This window comes from Phascolarctos cinereus, unplaced genomic scaffold (genome assembly GCF_003287225.1).
Source record: "Phascolarctos cinereus isolate Bilbo 61053 unplaced genomic scaffold, phaCin_HiC Scaffold_5;HRSCAF=322, whole genome shotgun sequence".
Taxonomy (NCBI): domain Eukaryota; kingdom Metazoa; phylum Chordata; class Mammalia; order Diprotodontia; family Phascolarctidae; genus Phascolarctos; species Phascolarctos cinereus.
This window is the reverse complement of record NW_027555958.1, coordinates 339,013,933-339,029,703: the sequence shown is the minus strand read 5'-3', so window position 1 is coordinate 339,029,703 and position 15,771 is coordinate 339,013,933. Positions and strand designations below refer to the sequence as shown.

At 41.0% G+C, this 15,771-nt stretch overlaps 1 protein-coding gene across 1 annotated transcript in view; it reads right to left on the bottom strand.

Annotated features, from left to right (window-relative positions):
- GPR137B (G protein-coupled receptor 137B) overlaps nt 1-9,217 on the bottom strand; it is a 103,593-nt gene extending 94,376 nt beyond the window's left edge. The window contains 1 exon segment of the mRNA XM_078156249.1: nt 8,401-9,217. Within this exon segment, the coding sequence (XP_078012375.1) occupies nt 8,401-8,769 (369 nt within the window). The 5' untranslated portion in view covers nt 8,770-9,217.
- Between the last annotated feature and the right edge of the window lie 6,554 nt (nt 9,218-15,771).

Sequence of the window (15,771 nt, the reverse complement as noted above, 5' to 3'; positions counted from 1 at the left end):
TTCTAAAACAAAATAACTCAGTCTCCTCACTCTTAGTACATTCAGCCACTTCCACATTCTGTACTAAGATTTTTCAGCTTTTCACTGTTTTCAAAAATTACTGCCTATAATGGCAAGAACTTGTCATACTTGGCCTGAAGCTGAAGGCAAGTCCGACTTTAGGGAAGCCGACCACATTCCTTTGACTCACAACTCACATTTACTTTATCCAGTCTCACAAACGCTCACTATGTCTGAGGGGTTGGGGAGAAGGTTCTCTTGTAGCCATTGAAGAAACAAACCAGTGACTACTAAAGTTTGCATCAGAGTCCTTTCCAGAATGGTGGCCCCTCAGGAATGTTAAAAAAAATTTTTCCACTTGATAAAAATATTGGTCTGAGTCATTCTCACAACATAGCCAAAACCTAAGGTGAAGCCATGATGGAGACCACATAGTCTATTGCCTGTAAGGCAGTTTAAATGGTAGTTAAAGGCATTACTATAGCCTGTTTTGGACAAGACAGGTAATAGCAAACATTTGTGCTTAGGCTGTGATAGAAAATGCTCCAGGAGAAGTCAGCCAAAAAAGAGAAGGAAGCTCTTGAGAATGAAATTTTTAAGATAACAAACAAAATCTCTTCCAAAGAAGAAGAAGAAAATGAGGAGCTATCTAGAGACTGATGTGGATGCCCAGGGCATTCACTGGTCATTTTATATTTAAAATACACATAATCCCTGAGAATCATCAAAAAAACTAAATGAGAGAATAGCTTCAGTTATGTAGCTGGAGGTAAAATAAATCCACAAAAATTGTTTACATTTATATACAGCAATAACAAAATCCAAGAGGAAATAACAGAAAGGAATATTCCACTCATAATAACTACAAAATCCAGAAAATTTCTGGGATTCAGTCTATCAAGACATACTCAAGACTTCTATGACTACAATCACAGAAACACCCTTTAAAGAAATAGTGACTTAAATAATTTGAAGGTTATTCCCTGCTCATTATTAAGTCAAGCCAATCTAATTAAAAATTACTAATAAACCTAAATTAATTTGCAAATTTATTGTAAGTCAATCAAAGTACTAAGGGTATATTTTATGGAACTGCATAAAAAAATAACAAAATTTATTTGGGGGGGGGAAAGGCCTGACTGTCGTGGAAAATAAATAAAATAAAAAGAAATAGAAGGGAAAGCACTTTCAGGCTTGTAGTTATATTGCAAAGCAGTAATGATCAAAACTTAGGAGTACTAGTTAACAAATAGAAAACCAGATCAATGAAGTAAGAAACAGAAACAACTGATTTAAGTAACTTAGTATTTGTTAAACTCCAAAACAAACTATTTGGTAAACAATTTTCTATTTGCTACCATCTGGTGAAAACTGGAAAACGGTTTGGAAAAAAGATGGTTTAGACAGCACCTAACACTATACATTGAACAACAAGGAGTTCTAAATGAATACCTAATTAAAGGTCAAATCATGGGGAAAAAAACAATAACAACAAAGAAAATGGACAGAGGTATCTTTCACAACTATGACTAAGTGGAAAATTCTTAACCAAGCAAGGGATAGAGGAGCTCATTAAAGATAAAACTGATCATTTTGATTACATGAAATTGAAAATCTTTTGCATGAACAAAATTAATCAAGCTAGCATAAAAAGTAAAGCTGTCAACTAGGAAAAAAATCTGCATCAAAAATCTCCGATAATGGTCTTATACCCAAGATATGGAAGTAATCATAAATCCATAAATAAATCCAAGATCCATTCACTAACAGATAAATGGTTAAATGAAATGAACAGTTCTTAAAAGAGTTATAAACTATTAGCTACTAAATGAAAAATTGCTCTGAATAACTAAAGAGAAAGGCAAATTGAGCCTTTATTTTGCAACTAGAATATTAGAAAAGATGACAAAAAATAAATAAAGGTGCTGTAAGAAGATAGGCATATCAATATATGACTGGTGGAGCACTGTTCCAATATCTGGGAAACAATTAGAATTAAGTCCAAAAAGTAACTAAAATTCCCATTTTTTTCAACCTAGAGATCCCGCTATTAGGCATATAACTCCAAAGAAATCCAAGACAGAAAGCACAGCATACTTTTTGTGGTAGCAAAGAAATGAAAACAGAGTAAATGCCCAATCATCTGAAGAAGAGCTAAATAAATTATGGCACATGAACGTCATAGAATATTAGATTCATGAGGCTGCTCTGACTTCAATAGAGCTTTCTCCCAACTCTTGTAGCATCAACTATGTTTAACATTTACCATTTCTTGTTTAACATTTACTATTTCTTAACATTTGCTATTATCATGTCTCCCTAAGTAGTTTTTGGGGCCAGGGACCAGGTCACACAATCAGAACGGAATTTAATTTTTAATACTGGAAGGGACTTTTTATAGGTCCAAATTTCTCATTTCACAGATGAGGCTGACAGAGTTTGAATAACTTGCCCAGAGTCACACTGCTAGTCTGGAACTGGAATCTAGGTCTGTTGACCTCCTGAGCAGTTTCTTCCCCCATATGATCTCATCTTCCCCTTACTCCCATGTGATGGGCATATGATAAGGTACTAGTAAGTACTTGCTGAAAGAATGAATATGAAAATTAAGTTCATTTGTTTCTTTCATTTCCTCAGTGTTTTCTTTCCATGCATAGTAGTAATGTTTATCACCTAAAAGTTGTAGGAAACAAACAGGATAGTAGGAGCAAAGCTTGAGAGTCAGGAGATGGGGAACTGAGGCAACTGGGTGGCACAGGTGAGTAGAGAGTTGGACATGAAGTTAGGAAGATTTGAATTCAAATCCAGCCTCAGGCACTTACTAGCTGTGTGATCCCAAGCAAGTCACTTAATTTTTCTTAGTCTCAGTTTCCTCATCTGTAAAATGGAGGTAACAATAGCACCAATCTCTCAGGGTTGTTGTGAGGATAAAGTGAGATAATGTTTGTAAAGAATGCCAGTTACATGGGGCAGTTAGGTGGCGCAGTGGATAGAGCACCGGCCCTGAAGTCAGGAGGACCTGAGTTCAAATCCAGCCTCAGACCAAACACTTGACACTTACTAGCTGTGTGACCCTGGGCAAGTCACTTAACCCCAATTGCCTAAAAAGCAAAAAAAGGAAAAAAAAAGAATGCCAGTTACATAAATGCTATCTATTATTGGCAATTAGGTGATAAAGAGAATAGAGTGCTGGACCCAGAGATTTAATCTCAGATCACATGTGATCCTAGACAAATCACTCAACTGCTATCTGCCTCAATTTCCTCATCTGTAAAATAACAGTATCTATCTTTCAAAATTGTTGTGAAAATAAAATAAGAATATTTATAAAGTACTCCATAAATCTTAAAGAGAAGCAAATGAAATAACGTGTACAGAGCTTTACAAATCTCAAAGCGCTATATAAATGTTACAAGTACTAGTCTCAGCTCAGCTACTGACCAACTGAATGACCTTGGGCAATGAATCTCTCTGGGTCTCACTTTCCTCAACTGTGAGGTGTATTGTATGTATTGGGACCAGATTATTTCTACAATCACTTGAAGCTCTAAAAATTCTATTCTATTCTGAATATAAGATAATGGTCCTTTTATGAGGAGACCCAAAAATCTACCCAGGATTGGGGCTAGGAGATCAAAAGAAAAGCTACCCCACAAGCAAAAGCTACCCTCTTCCTAGTACTTGTAAACAACTCTCTAGGGATCTGAATTATCTGCTTAAAAAGCTAAGAAATGCCTTTGATCTGTAAGAAGTCAGAGATGCGGCCTCCTCTAATCATCGAGGAACTCTAGGCTTTAGGCTGATAAATACTTTGCTATTGAGCAAAATGCTTTCTGCAGACCTGGGAGAAGAGGAGTCAAAAGCATGACCACCCCCCCCCCATGCCTCCCTCTCAGGCTAGAGCTGTTGCCCAGCTACATCTTCAGCCAAAGAAAGCACAGTATGGGTGTGAACTCTTCCCTTTGCCAGGTATTTACTCATTAACCAGCAGATGGTGCAGCAAAGACCTGCAAGCTCTGGCTCATCATGAAGGTTTACTTGCATATATGATCATTAGTATGCAACCTTAGCTTCCTGTTTTTTCCTTCCACTATTTTTTCTCCCTTAAAAATCGAGAGATAAAGAACTACATGTCTAATGTTAACACCAATCAAAGTTTTGGTTTTTTTTAAGGAGTCATAGGCCTAAAGAGTTGAAAGGGTCCTTAGAGATCATCTATTAGATCTGGAATCCTCAGAACCTCCTCCCTTGCTCCAGGGTCCATTGATAGAGTTCAAACCACAAATGAATTTGGAGGTGAAAAACAATGACATCTTTATTTTCACTAATTTGTAATTGAAATTTAACTTTTGTTTCAATTATTTAAAAACATTATTCACAGAGGGAGTCCATAGACTTTACCAGACAGCCAAGGGGGCCCATCTCACACACGAAAGAAAGAAAGAAAGAAAGAAAGAAAGAAAGAAAGAAAGAAAGAAAGAAAGAAAGAAAGAAAGAAAGAAAGAAGGAAGGAAAGAAAGGAAGGAAGGAAGGAAGGAAGAAAGAAAGGAAGGAAGGAAAGTTAAGCAGCTCTGGTCTAATCCAATCTGCTCATTTTGCGGACTAGGAAACTGAGGCCGAGAGAACTGAAGTGACTGGGCCAGTGTCAAGATGATCAAACACTGTTGGTGATAGAGTAGTCCTAGAATCTAGGTCCTCCAACTCTCTTGCTAGTGCTAATCCCACTAATTGTGACATCTCCCTTAGCACCTAAATTTCCACACTGTTATAAACATAGTAAGTACTATATATTCGTTGAATGAATAAGAAAGGTTAGCACTCTATACATCATTCCATGCAGTACCCAACTCAATATTTCCTAAATTCATTTTGCAATCCCACTAGAAGTCTATAATGCCTATAATATTAAGAACATTTAAAGTTGTTATGATAGAAACATATAATTTTAGGGCTAGAAGGAACCCTGGTGATTACCCAGTCCTACACCCTAATTTGCAAACTTGCATAGACTGCATAGTGTTTGAATGGACAACGTACAACTCGTATGTTGACACAGAAATGTGTACTTGATCACTTGCACTTCCACCTTCTGGCCTTTGCTCAGGGTTCAAACACCTGGAATTCCCTCCCCCACTCAGCTCCTCTAGTTCAAATGCCATCTCTAACATGAAACGGAGGCTATGTGGTCCAAGAAAAAGGAGTCTTGATCCATAAAATGAGGGGTTTAGATTTGAGCCTCTAAGTATTCTTCTGCCTCTAAAGCTATAATCCTATAACCTCAGTTAAAATCTCAGTTTTCTCGATTACTACTCGTATGACCTTGGGTAAGTCATTTAACCTCTATGGGCCTCAGTTTCCAGATGACCTTTAAGGTCTCTTCCAGCTCTAAAGCTATGATCCTAAGCCCACCCTAAGGGTCTCCTTCCTGGACATTAAGGACCCTCCTACCACCCTTGGAACTCATCTAGGTTTGTACCTTTTATTCATTTGTCTATAATTCTTATTTTTGTATATATTATACAACACTCTTAGACTGAACTCCAAGAGGGCCTCAGTGTTGCATAGAGTGCTAGACTTGGAATCAAGAAGACCTGGGTTCAAGTCCCGACTCCATAAGCTGTGCGACCAAAGGCAAGTTAGGTAGTAACATCTCTGAGCCTGGGAATAGTAAAACCTGTGATACCTGTTCAGAGGTTTGTGGTAAGCCTCAGATGAAATAATGTATATAAAATGCTTTATAAAAATAAAGTACGATATCAACATTAGTTATTACTAGTCTTTGTATCTTTTCCAGTAGGGGATGGCAAGGTGGTATAGAGGATAGAGCTCAGGGCCTGGAGTCAGAAAGATTTGAGTTCAAATCTGGCCTCAGACACTTACTAGCTGTGTAACCCTCCACAAGTCACTTTACCCCTATTTGCCTCAGTTTCTCATCTGTAAAATGGGGATACCCTAGAGAATGAAATGGCAAACCACTCCAGTATCTTTGCCAAGAAAACTCCATGCAAAATGTCCATGGGGTCATGTAGAGTTGTACACTACTGAACAACAAAATCTTCTCTAGCACCTATCACAGTAGTTTATGCATAGCAGATGCTCAATAAATATTTGCTGTTTGGAGAAACAAAAAAAATCTAATTGATGGCCACTGCTAGGAGTGCCAATGACTCCCTATTATCTCTAGAATCAAATACAAACTCCTTTGTTTGATCCTTCACAATCTGGGCCCAGTTTATTTCTCTGTTTATTCCCCTTCATATAATCTCGTCCTGCCAACCTGGCCCGCTTGCTACTCTTTCTAGCTCCCATCTCCCCGCCATTACATAGGCTGTCCCCCCACGCTCAGCACTCTCTCCTAATCTTCTTAGAATTCCTAGCTTCCTGAAAAGCTCAGCTCCAGTGCCAGCTCTTAGATGAGGCCTCCCAACCAGGCCCTCCTCCAAAAATAAAAATTCCTTGTTATTTCCTTGGTCTTCATTCTGTATTTACTTATATTTGTATATGTTGTTTTCCCCTGATAGAATGTAAACTCCTGAATTTGGAGCTGAAAATAAAATTGAATTTAAAATTAAAAAACAAACCAAAAATATCCTGAAAAAAAACTGTAAACTCCCTAAGAACAAGGATTTTTTTTCCATCCCCAATAGTAATTAGGGTTCTTGACAAATAGTAGGTACTTAAATGTTAGTTGATTGATTAATGAATGAATTAAATGGCTGAATGAATGAACAGAGCAGTGAAAGGCACTAAGAAGAGTTCCATTTTGATCACTGGTTTTAATATCCAGAAGATATTAATAACATGCTATACTTTTCATACAAAAATGCTTCATTCAAATATTCACAGTATTATTTTCACTACCTGGAGAGTGGAAGGGAGGTTGAGAGAAAAGAGGACAGTGAAAAAGGCAGGTATGACAAGTTCTATTTTCATCTATAGTTTTTACATTAAAGACACAGAGTTGGTCAAGAAGTTAGTGGCCCCAAACAAAACAAGGGCTAGCTTACATGACTAGGCTCATCGTGCTAGACAATATAACCTCTGACAACCTCATCAGAAGACAATGGTCATTGTCTTTGGTCTGGTTCTCAATCAAAATGGAAATTTAGTGCCTGGTTTGGATAAAAGAATTAATGGGAGATGGTTAAGATGGAGTCACTTTTCTTAAGCCTGTCTGCAGTAACTTATATGCTATCTGCAAAATGTTTCATAATGACTTCTATTAATTCTATATTGATGTCAAAGCAGTGGCAGAGCCAACCAGAATGTCCTTAAATTGGGCTATTAATAATATGCCTCATAAAAATTGGTCCAGTGCTCCTATAAAAGTTTCTCAACCAAGTTTTATGGTTCTTTCCCTGGGCCTCTAAGATGAGAAAGCCAGGTCCTTAATCAGGCATCAAGCCTAACTTCATATTAGGTATGGAGATGAGTGTTTACTGCGGTGGAGGGTTGTGTAGCAATTGTTGGGGAATGAGCCTGGAGGTCTCAATTCATTAAGATTCCTTTGGTAAAAGGTGTTTAAATGCTCCCAAGGAGTAAAATTTGGAATCACCTGCTCAGGAATTACTCAGGTTCTGAATCGAAGCAGCTCTTCTCCTCTCCTCCCCGACCCCCAACAACAGTGGCTTCATGCAGGAATTGTGTACTTAATGGAGACCAGAAATAGTTTATAGGGGACATTAAAACATATTAACTTTTAAGAAGGGATTCTAGCCTTCTGGAAGCTACAATCGACCTTTGAATCTGCTCTTCTCCCAACAGGGGAAAGGCCCCTAAATGCTCCAGAATTATCTCAGCTCAAAATCTGGGGTTAGTCCTGGGAAACAGCCCAAACTGTCAGAGTGATGGTTAAGGGAAAATATTGTTTATACCTGTAAACTGTATTGTGTGATGGCCTCTACTCCACACCTTTACCTCAGTTTCTTGAGGACTGGAAGGAGTGGGGATAGAAAAAAGGTTGGGAGGCCTGGTGAGAAGGGTTACCCGGTGGAATTACAGTATGTCAATACTCTCAGATCCCTTTTTCACATTCTCATTCCTCTGTCCTAGAAACCAAACCTTGAAACTGAAATCCTTATGCCCTTTGCTCTTGTTTTACAGGAGAGGTTGGGTTGGCGAGAGTGTATTGGGAAGCTGGGCAGGTGCAGGCTGACAGACACAGACAGACAGACAGGTTTATCCTGTATATATCTTGTTTGCACATAGCTGTCTGCATGTCCTCTCCCCCAGTGGACTGTAAGCTACCTTTTTTTTTTTTTGCCTTTCTTTGTAACCCCATCACTTAGCACAGTGCCCATTACAGATGCTGAATAATACCGTTTGACTGACAAGTCAGCCAGCCCCTCTCTGCCCGCCCTCCCCCGGGGGGCTGCGGGTCCCTCACCCCCAACGCCTCACCTGCGTGAAGTACAGGTTCATCAAGGTCAAGGTGAAGAATTGGAGGCACACCGGAAAGCAATAGAGCAGCCAGAAGACGAAGGGGCTCAGCGAGTTGGCTGCGACGAAGTCTTTGAAGTAGAAGGAGAAGAGGATGGTCCGCAGGGAGGCCCAGAAGAGGCAGAGGAAGAGGAAGACAGTCTGGTAGCTGAACCGTTTGTGCCCGTAGTGCAAGACCAGCCACAGCTGGACGTAGATGAACACGAAGAGGAGCGAATAGAAGATGGTGTAGACGATGGTGAGGCCGAGCTTCACGTAGGGAGGGACGGCTGGGGTGAGGGTGGGTGGCAGGGAGTCATTTCTCAGTGGGTCCCATTGAGGGACCTCCATCAGAAAACCGAGGGCTCGGCCGGACTGGGCTGCAGGCGCCGCTCGGACTTCATGGAGTCCTCGGGCTGCGTCCGCGGAGGCTGCAGGCGCTGCTGCTGCTGCTGCTGCTGCTGTGGCTGCTGGCGCTGCTGCTGCTTCTGCTGCTGCTGCTGCTGCTGCTCCGGCCGCCGCTGCCGCCGCCGCTGCTGCTGCTGCTCCTGCTCCGGCCGCCGCCCCCTTTCATCTTGCTGGGCTAGGAGCTCAGAAACTGAAAGAAAACAAGCTCGCACTTCCTCTTTGGCTGCCCTGGGTCCGCCGGCCCCGGCACCACATGATCGCGGCGCTGCCTGAGTGATTCATTAGGGCTGCCTTTGTCAGCGATTGGCAACTTAACCGCAGCCGCAGCAGCAAGGGCAGCGGCACGTCCCTCTCCTGCTCAAAAGCCCAAAGCAGCCACCGAGAAACCAGCCCTCCTTCCCCTCTCTGTCACTGTCTGCTGGCCAAGGAAGGGACAGCAGCAGCAGCAGCAGCAGCACAGGCTCCTCCTGCCAAGATCCCGAAGCAGCCGCCGAGAAACCAGCCCTTCTTCCCCTCTCCATCAATCACTCTGTTAGCTGGCCAAGAGGTGGGAGGTGGGGGCACGACAGCAGCAGCAGGGGCAACAGCAGCACGGCCCCCTCCTGCTCAAGAGCCCAAAGGGGCAAGGGGAGGGATTCTCGTTCTTGGTCGTATGCTTTGGGTGTTTGACTGAGAACCCCGGAGAAGGGTTGTAGGCCTATCAGTTATTGTTTTAGTCGCCTACTCAATTTCTCTTTTGCCTTGGATAATATAGCTTTCCTACACTTTATGAAGTGCTTTGTAAACCATAAAGTGCTATATAAATGCTAGCTATTATTGATAACAGATTAAGGCGGAGGTGACAAATTGAAGCCTGATATGGCTGGAAAACCATGTAAGTGTGTGTAGGTTAAGGGGTGTTATGTGAAAGAGGGAGTAGACTTCTGGTTAGCCCCGAAAGGCAGAACCTAGGAGCCGATGGTGTGGTTCGGTGAAAAGCTTGCTGGTCTGGAAGTCTGAGGATGGAGTGTTTGAACATTATTTATTCCACTTAACCAACTCCCTGTGTGACTTCTGGGGACTTCACCTCCTTGAAGTCAATCTGCAAGATGAGGTAGTTGGACTAGATGACCTCTTAGAACCCATCCAACTCTGTGATGATAATTTATAGAGAGACAGACTTCATTTCAATTCAAAAGAAACAGCCGTCCAGAAATGGAATAGGCTACTTTGGGAGACTGTGAGATCATTCCTATAGAGCTAGAAAGGACCCCAGAGGCCATGGAAACCAAACCCCACATTTTACAAATGAGAAAACCAAATCTCAGGGAGGTTAAGTAATTTGCAGCCATAGAATTCAAACCCAGGTCTTCTAGCAGTAGAAAGAGCAATGTTCTTTCTATGGTAACATAGTATCATGTACCATAGTGGGGGTTTCCTCTCACTGGAGGTCTTCAAGTACAGGTTAGATGACCCTGTGTTGGGAATGTTGAGGAGGGGACAGATTTGATCACCTTTACGGATACAAAGTGGTTTGTATGATTTCTGAGGTTCATTCCAACCCTGAGAACCTGTCAGTGGGGGAGAAAGAAAAAGCAGTGGGGGTGAAGGTCAAAGTTTAAGAACCTGCTTTTTTTTCTTGGGGAAGGAGTTAACTGGCTAACCTTTCTCCCTGGAAACCTGCTCCCTCAACATTTTTAAATGCTTTTTCAGTCACATCAAAGGCAGAGTTTTCTATTTCTGCCTCTGTTGATTCATTTGAAATAGGAAAAATGGTTTCTCTTGCCTTTGCTGGAAACATATGTGATGGATATACCAATTAGCACCAGAAGCTTGTCCTCAGTGGTTGAACCAAGCAGAAATCAAAATACACTAGGATAACAGAAGTTTAGAGTAGGGAAATAGCATTGGTCTTAAAAATGAAAAGACCAGGGTTAAAGTTCTGATTCTAATACCTACTGGGTCACCTCTCAATTTCTATTTTCTCATCAGTAGAATGGAAATTATGAAACATACATTACCTACCTTGTTGGTTTATTGTGAAGATTAAATGAGAGAATGTAAAGTTTAAAGGCATCACATAAATGTCATCTCCTTCTATTACTCTCACCTCTTTGGCAGTACTAGCTGTATTTTCTGTTGGCCTGGGTCCCTTGCAGAGTCAGCAGACTGGTAAATACAGCTTCAGCAGAGCAGCATTATGACTTGTTAACTCACTTTGCAACTGAAAGAATTAGGAAGTGAAATGCTGTATTTTCAGCATATGGCTCCCCATCACATGAACATCTCAAAGGGGTGTCTGTTCATCAAAATAATTTCTCCATTTGCTTTTGCTGAATGCCTTTCATCACTATTCTCTCATCCATAATCATTTATTACTGAGTGGGCTCACAAAATATAGGAGGTACTTTTATCGATTAACAGGTGGGAAAGCCAAACAAGTTTGACTTTGATGCTGACTTCAGTTGGCTACATCTCCCTTAACCTATTCATAATAATCACTAACCCTTATATAGCACTTTATAGTTTGTAAAGCAACTTTGCAAATATTATCTTATTTTATCCTCTCAACAGCCCTGGGAAGCAGGTGCTATTATTAATCCCATTTTGCAACTGAGGAAAATGAAGTAAACAGGAGTTGAGTGATTTGCCCAGGGTCACCTGGCTAAAATAGCAAAGGCTAGATTTAAACTCGGGTTTTACTGACTCCTGGTTCAATGCGATCCATTGTGCCACTTAGCTACTCTGTTTTTATCTTCTCTTTAGCTCTAATTTAAGGAAAAATAATTATATGTTCTTATTTTCAACATATTAATTTACCAGAGGCATATATTATAGCACCATCTAAAATACCTGCTAGATCCATCCCTTCTCTTCCATTTCATCTTTTCTCATACTCTCTTTGCCCTCTTTCTTGTAAACTCTACTCTTACATTCTGACCTCAATAATCCCCTTCCTCATAGGGGTGAGAGAAAGGGAAATGATGAAATATGTGATACAATGTCCATATTAACTATGCTATAGTGACTATTTCACAGGGTTGGGAATTCCTTTTTTTTTTTAAATCATACTTTTTAAATAAACCTTTTCAAGTCAAGGATAACCATTTGTGGGTTTGTATTTTTTTTAAACAAACTATCCATTATTCTTAATCTTCCAGAGTATGCATACCTTTCCTTCCTATATTTTGTAACTCGGAAGAGGAAATAGGAAAAGATATAACTGGTATGAAGAGGAAAGAGAAGCTCTTCTCTGTCTCATGGGTAGTAGGGTTGGCTAATTTTCCTGGTTTCACTTCCATCCATACATACCCCATTCCCACAATGTGGCATTCTATCCTCTTCTCACTAAACTGTACTTCCTGCTCCAGACTTTTGTTACCCTACCTGTGATAAAAGCAGTGTTTCCTAGGTTCCTGCTGTGTGAATTAGGCTAACTTTTCCTAAGGCCTTTGCCTTAGTTTAAGGAAGGAAAGAGACTTTATTGCTCAAATTGTTGAGGAGGATTCCTGGTCTTATAGGACCAGGCCACAAGGAGTTCCAAATTCCTCCCCAGGTGGCTCGCTGACATCATGACCAGCACAGGGAAACTGCTCCCCTGAAGCAATATGGTAGTGATGGGATTAGGATCTAGACCCCAGAAAGGAAAAACCCTGGACTTTCCCACAGGGCCAAATCTCTGGCATTCGCCTGAGGCTATAATCCTATCAACTGGCCTTTCTTAGTGGCTACACCCAATCTCCCAATTCTGTTAATCTAGCCTGGCCTCCATTGTTTTACCTCCCTATGGCCCCTAGCCATTTCCCCTCCTATCCAGATCTCTTTAGGCCCCTCCTCCCATTACCCCAAACTACTTGGCTACTCCTAGATCCCTCCTACAGGTTTTCTGTATATAAAATGCTGGATTCTTATAACCTAGCAACTGCTTAGATTCTTATAATCTAGCCACTACTTACCCATATTCAGACTCCTTAAGAGTCTGCCCAATATGACCAATGTGCTAAGTCTTGGGTCGAATTCTTTTGGGCAGGACCTGTGTGTTGTGATTTTGGGGTCCCAGGACCCCTGAACCCCTAAACTGCATCAGTAGCTTCACTGAATAACCTAGAGCTGGAAGTGACCTAAGAGGTCATCTGCTCCAACTACCTCACTTTACAGATAAAGCTCAAGGATGTAAAGCCACCAATGGTCATACAAGTAGTTGGTTAACTGTTGTTTTTAATAAGTTTTATAGATATTTTCTATTTCTTATATCACTCTAGTATCCCATGTATTCCTCTCTGCCCCTTTCTCAGAGTCATCTTGTATGACAAATAGTATTTTCTAGAAAGGAAAAAAAAGTCAGTACAACTGATTGATATATTGAAAAATATATATTGATTATATTACCTATGATGGGGATGGGATCTGAACCCCTAAAAGGAAAAGACCATGTCTTTGGGATCTGAACCCTAAAAAAGAAAATCCCTGGACCTTTCCCAAATCTCTGGTATTTGCCTAAGGCTGTAATCCATTCAACTGGCCTTTCATTGTGACTACGTGCCATCTCCCAATTCTGTTCTGTTACCTCCTGATTGTTCCTGGCCACTTCCCACCCTTAATACTATCTAGACTCCATTTTCCTTTGGCCACCTGGTCCAGGTCCCTGGTCTTCTGTTCAACCCAGCTTACTGGCCACTCCCATCCAGATCCACCAGAGACCCCCTCTTCCAGTCACCCCAGACTACTTGACCACTCCTACATCCTTCCCACAGTCTTTCTGTATGTAAGATTCATCTTTTCTCCATTAAGGTGCTGAGATTCTTAAAATCTAGCCAGGGCTGAGATTCTTTAAAGTCTAGCCAAGGGCTCAGATTCTTAAGATCTGGCCTGCTTGCATTAGCAATACAAATGCTTAGATTCCTTAAGAGTCTGGTCAATATGGCTGATCTTTGATAAACCTTGTCTTTGGCTGAAAGAAGGCTGGGGTAGAATTCATTTGGGCAGGACCTGCATGTCGTGATTTTGGAGTCCCAGTACCCCTAAACCTCTAACCTCAATGCCCATATAGTGATATATTGAAAAAAAAGTCTGAAAACACGTGCAGTGTATAACACCTGCAGACCTTGCACCTCCACAAAGGGATAAGTTGGGGATGTCTTCTTGTATCTCTTCACTTGTACATTTGGAAACAGTTCAAGCCAAATCCCTGAGACGAAGTTGCGTGAGGGAGAGGAATACAGCCTCTCTCTGTCACCCTTTGGCCAGAGGATGGCCTTCTGAACTTCAAAAGGTCAGGCAATTTTGGATTTCCTACAGGCACCCTAACAGTGTCCCCAGAATGTTAATGTCTACATCGGGAGCCAAGGAGACACTAGACACATGGAAGCAAGGCAGCTTTCCTCTATGTGGAATCCACTTGAAAGGTGCATAATTAAGGGAAACGCGAAGACTCAACAAAAGGAGAATAGGATTTCTATCAACTAAACACTGTGAGTTTAGCCCTGTGCCACATGTGCTGTGCTGTCTAAGCTTGAGCCCACTTTTCCCTGGGAGCTGTATAAATTTGCTGGAGAATGTGCCCCAGATTTGCAAGGGCAGTTTTTGTACCACCTGTTCTTGTGCTCATATCTAAAAGCTAAGTAACTCTGAATAGCTAATTGATATCGTTCAATAATGAACAGGGGAAGCATATCTGTGTGGGGAGGGGAGTCTTGCAACTTCTTAGTGTTACCCCTAGAACCCAGAGGGGAGAAAGTAGCTGGCCTCTGGGGCTAGAAGGCTGGTGCAAGTGGGAGTTAACTTTCACTTAAAATGCATGAATTTTAGTTGAATGTAAACTTAGAGTGAGCTAGTTAGTGCCTTTGCACTGACTATACTCCATTCCTGAAATTCATTCCCTCCTCTCTTTTGCCCCTTAGTTAGTTGATTGACTGACTTAGCAAATGAATGTAATTGAAAAATATTTTATAAAATATAATAAAACATAGATAATATTAATATGTAGTTGGATCTTTATGTATTGTTTAGCATCCACCTTTCTATTTTAGTTTGACACCACTCCTCTAAGCAACTTTTTAAGATTGTAAGTTGCAGAGAAAGTGCTGATCTGCATTGGTAGATAGAATTTCCTCACCTGGGAGTTCCCTATACCAATGAAATCTCTGGTCAGTTGTCTATCTCCCCTTATGTGGAAGAGGGCATAGTGATATTCTATTTCGTACCAAAGATTGTTACAAAAATCTGTGCATGGAAGCTATATTTAGACAGATTTCCATGAGAAAGTAGATTTCCCCATCACTGCAGGTTTTTATAGAAGAACTCTTTGTTCAGGCACAGGTTGAACCAGGTAATCTCTAAGAAAGGTCCCTTCCAGTTCTAAGATTCTGTAACTCTATGGAAGAGAAGTCTCCCCTCTCAGGTTGCCAGTGTCTAATGGGAGCTATTATCTTAACAGTGGGTATTCTGGAAACAATGCTCTACTTTTTTGCCTCACCTGGAGGAATGAGCTATGGTAGACTTCAGGATGACTCTGGGCTTTACTTCAATGCCCTTCTATTGACATGACATTTACTACCTAGGTATGCACAATAGAAAACAAGAGATTGGGCCCCAAGAGAAAAAGCCAAGTTTGCACTTTAGGCAGCAGCCTAGGGAGTCAATCACACCCAGAGTCTAATTTGCATTTTTTCCTCTTTGGTTGCCATACACAGTAACCCTTTTGTTGTTTGTAAAGAAGAGAATGTACTCCCCACCCACAACTACAATGAGATGCTTCCTAGGGATTGGAGAGCCAAAGTTGTTTTTTGGGCTTTTTTATCCTTCCTCTTCAACTGAAAAGTAGGAAACCTGAGAGAAGAGGGAAAAGTGATATTTGCAATATTGGTTTTTAATCTTTCTGTATTTCTCATAAATTAAGGAGTCTTCTTTGCCTCAAGGGGAATTTTGAAGTAGACTGCTTCCACTGGGGAAATGGTAGCTAGCAAG